Genomic DNA, 7032 nt, shown 5'->3' on the forward strand with positions numbered 1-7032 from the left:
AGGCAGCAGCAGCAGCAGCAGCAGCAGCTCTGCTTTGGGTAGGAGCTTGGTATCAACCTGGGGACGAGGAGGAGGGATGAAGGGGAAAGTATTGAAACCACATCCCAACCGCAGCTGTGATTTGCTGCAGCTTCCTTGCCAAAACCTCTCCTCTGGCAAGCTGGTAGATCGCCCGGGGGGGCAGCGGGTGCAGGAGCAGGGCCAGGGCACGTGGCACAGCAGCGCCCAGAGCAGCTCCTGGGGGGAAACAGGCACCGGAGAGGCACCCTGGCACTCTGGGCAGACAGGGATGGGGTAGGGGAGGCAGTGGGGAGAGAAAGAATGGCTGAGGGGTAGGAGGAGAGTCGCCAGGACTGTGTGTGTGAGCGAGGGATGCTCTGGGGTAATGTCCATCGCAAGGCAGGATTTGATTTCCAGCAGGAGCAGGCTCTGGATCCCTCCTGACAGGCTCTAGATCCATCCTCTCAGGCTCTGGATCCCTCCTGACTGCTCTGGATCCCTCCTGACTGCTCTGGATCCATCCTCCAAGGCTCTGGATCCATTCTCCCAGGTTCTGGACCCATCCTCTCAGGCTCTGGATCCCTCCTGACTGCTTTGGATCCCTCCTGACTGCTCTGGATCCATCCTGACTGCTTTGGATCCCTTCTGACAGGCCGTGGATCCCTCCTGACTGCTCTGGGCCCATCCTGACTGCTCTGGATCCATCCTCTCAGGCTCTGGATCCCTCCTGACTGCTCTGGATCCCTCCTGACTGCTCTGGATCCCCCTGACTGCTCTGGATCCCTCCTGACAGGCTCTGGATCCCTCCTGACTGCTCTGGATCCCCCTGACTGCTCTGGATCCCCCTGACTGCTCTGGATCCCTCCTGACAGGCTCTGTGCAGCAGAGGGTCCCAAGGGCTGCAGGCTATTGCTGCTGCAGATGTCACTGAATGTCAGGGAGATGCTATCAGCGCTGAGAAAGCCAAACTGTTCCTGCTTGAGGCAGATAAGGCAGGGCCAGGAAGTGCCATTAGCCCTGCTCTCATGGAGAATTCTCCTGTACCTCAGTCCTGATCTCTGTGGCAGCTGCATTTTCCCTGGGGGTGCCTGGGGAGGGAACCCACCCGTGGTTCTCCAGCACCTCCCATGGGACCTGGCTGTGCTGCAGGGGGGTCCAGCCTCTGTGCCCGGCCTGGGGAGCCCTTTGTGACACTGCTGGTGTCTCACCCATGCCCTGAGCTTTGCTCAGCACTTCTGTGCTGGGTCATGGTGCTGCTGAGGCAGTTGGCTCGTGAGCAAAAGGAGGCCACGTGTGCTGGGAGTGCTCTCACCAATTTCAAGCCACATTTGCTGCCTTTACTGTAAATGTGTTTTTGTGGCTGCTGGGGCGGCCACAACCCGCCCAGCACGGAGCCTCTGCCCCGCTCCTTTCGGGAAGGAGGAGGCTCTGAAACGCCCCAGAACACCAACCCCAGGTCTTGGATGGAGAAGGGGATTGTTTCCTGCTCAGCAGGAGAGGGTGTGGTGGGAGACGGAGCCGCTGTCACGGATATTTTTTATGAAAAATCCTTTTGCTAGGATTTTTTGTCCTGAGAAGCTGAGAGGCCTCCGAAATGAAATGTAAACAATGGTTATCTGCTGCTGTGGAATGCAACAGGTGCAGCTTTGATTGGTCTCATGTGGTTGTTTTTAATGAATGGCCAATCACAGTCCAGCTGTCTCAGACTCTCTGGTCAGTCACAAGATCTTTTTCCTTCATTCTTTTCCTTTCCTTGCAAGCCTTCTGATGAAATCCTTTCTTCTTCTCTTTTAGGATAGTTTTAATATATAATTTTCTTTTAGTATGATATTTTATTAATATATTAATATATTATATATATAATATTATATATTTAATATGATATATTTTAATATGATATATCATAAAATAATAAATCAGCCTTCTGAAACATGGAGTCAAGATGAGAATCTTCGTGGAAGTTGCCTACAAATTCAACAAGGCAGCTGTTCTCTTGCAGCTTGGATGGTGGGGAGCTCTTCAGCCGCATCCAGGACAGGGGAGACCAGGCCTTCACAGAACGGGGTATGAGCCCACAGCCTGCTGGCCTTTCATCCCCTCCATCCCCTCAGTGTAACACCCTGGCATTTCATCCCTCCATGCCCTCAGTGTAACACCCTGCTGGCATTTCATCCCCTCCATCCCCTCAGTGTAACATCCTGGTTTTTCAGTCCCCTCCATCCCCTCGGTGTAACACCCTGCTGGCCTTTCATCCTCTCCATCCCCTCAGTGTAACACCCTGGCCTTTCATCCTCTCCATCCCCTCAGTGTAACACCCTGCTGGCATTTCATCCCCTCCATCCCCTCAGTGTAACATCCTGGTTTTTCAGTCCCCTCCATCCCCTCGGTGTAACACCCTGCTGGCCTTTCATCCTCTCCATCCCCTCAGTGTAACACCCTGGCATTTCATCCCTCCATGCCCTCAGTGTAACACCCTGCTGGCATTTCATCCCCTCCATCCCCTCGGTGTAACACCCTGGCCTTTCATCCCCTCCATCCCCTCAGGGACTCTTCTGGATCCCCAGCAGAGTTCTGCACTCAGGGAATGAGGGATGTGGGTGCAAGGCGCCCTGCTTTTCATGTTTGCTTGAGAACAGGGTTAGGGGGTATTTTCTCAGCTGCTCCCACACTCTGTCCATCCCACTCCTGTCAGAAACACCCACCTCCCTCAAAAAATTACGTCCATGGGCTGTGGTTCTCATAGGTCTCATTAATCTCATTCCCTCTACTCCTCTGGCTAGGAAAAGCAACCACACAACCCAAACTCTGAGCCCGTTGCCCCCTTGACTTCCCATCCTAAGGGGAAACCTTTCCTAGCTGCATTCCTTGCTGCTTAGGTGTCCTAAACAGTGCAAGCCCCTCCTTGGTGTGAGGGCCAGGGGCTGGACTCTGCCCCATCCCTTCCCCTGGAGTTTCTGGGAGCTGCAGGCTCCTTTCCCAGGGGTGGGGAGTGGCACAGACCCCACGGACAGGGGGACTTCAAGCAGAGCAAACCCCTTTGACCTCAGCCAGGTTCTTTAGCTGCTGGTTTGTAGAGCTCCCCAGGGAGCAGTGCCCTTTTTAGCTTGCTTCTGAAGGCTTCTGGTGGTTTCTTTGCTGCTTCAGAGGCTTCGGAGATCATGAAGAGCATTGGGGAAGCCATCCAGTACCTGCACTCGATCAACATCGCGCACCGGGACGTGAAGGTACCACCCTGAGCCCCCCTGGCAGTGCCAGGGCCCAGCCCTGCTGCTCCGTGTGGCATTCACATTCTCTGAACACAGATAATAATTCTCTCTCCCAGGATTTTTCCTGGGGAAGGCAGTGAGAGGAAAACAATTCTTATCTCTGCTTGCTGCTGCTGTTGTTTAGCACGTGTGGAATGTGTTATGGGGATTGTTTACTGAGGAAGAAGGGTGTTTAGACTGATTGACTGATTAGAAAAAAATACCTGTTTAGACTGATTGACTATTAGAAAAAAGCTGTGTTGTGACTGTCTGGAGACAGTCATGGGTTTTTCTGTAGTATCTCTTTAGTGTGGTATCTTTTTAGTATAGTGTGAAAAATGCCAATCGCTTTTAGAATTTTAAAAGTTTAATAGTAATAAAATGGTTAGAAAAATAGTAATATAATCAGAGTAATAAAAATTTGGACAATTAGGATTTAGTTCAATATGAGACAATAAGAACAAAGAGTTATGGACAATCTGGGTACCTCTTTCTTTTACCTTTTCTGTCTAAATCTTGGTAAAATAGCCAAACCTGCTGTTTCCTGCAGGGTGGGGGTGTGTGTCCCCATCCCCCTGCTCACTCTGCTCCAAGGGGCAGAGCTGCTCCAGAGTTTTTATCTACCAGCAGCCCCACAGCTTGTTTGTAAAGACAAATCCACTGTTCCTCTCAATCCCATATCCCTGATTTCCTGTTGTGACCCAAGGTGGGTCCGAGAGGACCAGTGTCACAGACATCTTTTATGAAAAATCCTTTCCTTAGGATTTTTTCTCCTGAGAAGCTGAGAGGCCTCAGGAACAAAATGTAAACAATGGTTATCTGCTGCTGTGGAATGCAACAAGTAGATCTGTGATTAGCCCATGTTAGTTGTTTCTAATTAATGGCCAATCACAGTCTGCTGGCTCAGACTCTCTGTACGAGACACAAGCCTTTGTTATCATTCCTTCTTTTTCTATGCTTAGCTAGCCTTCTGATGAAATCCTCTCTTCTATTCTTCTAGTATAGTTTTAATGTAATATATATCATAAAATAATAAATCCAGCATTCTGAAGCATGGAGGCAGATCCTTGTCTCTTCCCTCATCCTAAGACCCCTGTGAACACGGTCACAGACCGGGTTCAACAGCAGAGCTCAGCACATTCCTAAGCCAAGGCACAGGTTTAACCCTATGGAGCAGTATCCTGGATACCTCAGGAGGAATATTCCCCAGGAAAGCTGTGTTGGGTGTTGGGGTCACCCTCTTTGATAGCTCACTCCTTGTCCCCTGCGTGTTCCCAGCCAGAGAACCTCCTGTACACCTCCAAGAGGCCCAACGCCGTGCTGAAACTCACCGATTTCGGCTTCGCCAAGGAAACCACCACGCACAACTCGCTGGCCACACCCTGCTACACGCCCTACTACGTGGGTGAGTGCAGGAACATCGGGGGTAGGATGGTTGGGATGGATGGAGATGCAGCCCCTCACCTCTGCATCCAGCCTGGAGCCTGCAGCAGGGAGCTGGGGACTGCTCCAGGCAGTGCTTCCCACAGTGGCTCTTGGTGTCTCCATGGGGTGTCAGAGCCCTCTCACCCGGTGCCGACACTCACATTTAGGATTTTCTTTCTGTTTTTGCCAGCCCCAGAAGTGCTGGGCCCAGAGAAGTACGACAAGTCCTGTGACATGTGGTCCCTGGGTGTCATCATGTATATTCTGTAAGTCTTGAGGGTTCCTGTCCCTCCTGCCGGGCTCAGCTCCTGCTCCTGGCACTGCCCTGTGCTCCTGGCGAGGTTTTTGGGGTGGCACATTGACTCTGTTCCCCCTCCTGGTGCAGGCTGTGCGGGTACCCCCCCTTCTACTCCAACCACGGGCTGGCCATCTCTCCTGGCATGAAGAAGAGGATCCGAATGGGCCAGTACGAGTTCCCCAACCCCGAGTGGTCCGAGGTGTCAGAGGAAGGTAAACGTGGTCCCTGTGGGGCCTGTCCCCAGGCTGAGGTCTCCTTCTGAGGGCTGGGAGGAGCTCAGACCCCTGGCTGGGTCAGGGGTCACCTCTCAGCAGCTGCACCTCTGCTGGAGAGGCTTGTGCTGAAGGGCTTGTGCAGGGTCACCTGTGTGGCACAGGAGGGCACACAGGAGGGCACACAGGAGGGCACTCAGGGGTTTTGGGGCTGGGGCTGGAGCTCAGGAGAGCCCCTCAGCAGCTGCTGGCCCCTGACCCTGCCCCAACCCCTGCAGTGAAGCAGCTGATCCGAAACCTGCTGAAGACAGACCCGACCCAGCGCATGACGATAACGGAGTTCATGAACCACCCCTGGATCATGGTGAGATGGGATGGGATCATGGGATCATGGGATGGGATGGATGGAATCATGGGATGGGATCATGGGATGGGATGGGATAATGGGATCATGGGATCCATGGGATGTAATGGGATGGGATGGGATGGGATGGGATGGGATGGGATGGGATGGGATGGGATCCATGGGATGGGATAGGATGGGATGGGATGAGATCCATGGCATGAGTTAATGGGATGGGATGGGATGGGATGGGATGGGATGGGATGGGATGGGATGGCATCCATAGGATGGGATGGGATCCATGGCATGAGTTAATGGGATGGGATGGGATGGGATGGGATAATGGGATGGGATGGGATCCATGGCATGGATGCCTGTGGGTCCCAGCTCACGCTCCTCCCCTCTCCTGGCAGCAATCCATGCAGGTGCCCCAGACCCCGCTGCACACCAGCCGTGTGCTGAAGGAGGAGAAGGACCTGTGGGAGGATGTGAAGGTAAAACCTCTCTCTGTCCCTGTCTGCAAAGCTCTGCACCCCTCTGTCATCTGGGGAATGTCCTCTCCTGGGTATTGCAGACCAGGCTCGTTCACTGTGCCTGGAAGTGTTCCAAAACTGTATAATGTGGCACTTGGGACATGATGTAGTGGTGGAACTGGGTTAACCATGGAATCCTAGAATGGTTTAGGTTGGAAGGGACCTCAAAAGCCAGGGCAGGGACACCTTCCACTGTCCCAGGCTGCTCCAAGCCAGCCTGGCCTTGGCACTGCCAGGGATGGGGGAGCCACAGCTGCTCTGGGAATGCCATCCCAGGCCATCCCCACCCTCACAGGGCAGAGCATGCTTGGCCTCAATCACCCTGGAGAGCTTTTCCAGCCTGAACAATCCCTCAATTCCAGTTTGGTGTGGGCGTGCTGGCTCTGGGGCTGATCTGTGCTTGGGAGGGAGCTGGAAAATTTGGCATTGGGACACTCAGGCCTTGCTTTATTTTTTATTTTATTCCCAGCTGCTCTGGGGACCCTGGTATAGGAATGTGCCCCTTGTTGACAGAGTGACAAAACTATCCTTTGTCTCCTCAAAAAGGAAAAAAGCCCAGAAGTTTCTCTCCTCAGTAAGGTGAAAAGACACCTCATAGGACCTGGGGGACTTCACCTCAAACTTAAGGATGGCCAGTTGGACAGAAACCAAAAAGTTTTGCATGAGCAATTTACTAGAGAAACAAGAGAACCAAGAAACTAATGGCTTTTGTGAGGTGTTGTGACCGTGCTCACAGGGGTCCCAGGATGAGGGAAGAGATGAGGATCTGACTCCATGTTTCAGAGGGCTTGATTTATTATTTTATGATATATATTATATTAAAACTATACTAAAAGAATAGAAGAAAGGATTTCATCAGCCTAGCTAAGAATAGAATAGGAAAAGAATGATAACAAAAGCTTGTGGCTTGGGCAGCGAGTCTGAGCCAGCTGACTGTGATTGGCCATTAATTAGAAACAACCACATGAGACCAATC

The 7032-nt window shown here is 52.3% G+C and overlaps 1 protein-coding gene across 1 annotated transcript in view; it reads left to right on the forward strand.

The window, feature by feature from the left end:
* The window catches only part of MAPKAPK2 (MAPK activated protein kinase 2), a 46393-nt gene that overhangs the window by 37652 nt on the left and 1709 nt on the right, over positions 1 to 7032 (forward strand). The window contains exons 3-9 of the mRNA XM_005428129.2: positions 2000 to 2064; positions 3145 to 3224; positions 4524 to 4650; positions 4861 to 4936; positions 5056 to 5180; positions 5459 to 5544; positions 5937 to 6017. Of these exons, the coding sequence (XP_005428186.1) occupies positions 2000 to 2064; positions 3145 to 3224; positions 4524 to 4650; positions 4861 to 4936; positions 5056 to 5180; positions 5459 to 5544; positions 5937 to 6017 (640 nt within the window). The remainder of the gene's footprint in view (positions 1 to 1999; positions 2065 to 3144; positions 3225 to 4523; positions 4651 to 4860; positions 4937 to 5055; positions 5181 to 5458; positions 5545 to 5936; positions 6018 to 7032) is intronic.

The sequence above is a fragment of the Geospiza fortis genome, unplaced genomic scaffold, assembly GCF_000277835.1.
Source record: "Geospiza fortis unplaced genomic scaffold, GeoFor_1.0 scaffold391, whole genome shotgun sequence".
NCBI classification, from domain to species: domain Eukaryota; kingdom Metazoa; phylum Chordata; class Aves; order Passeriformes; family Thraupidae; genus Geospiza; species Geospiza fortis.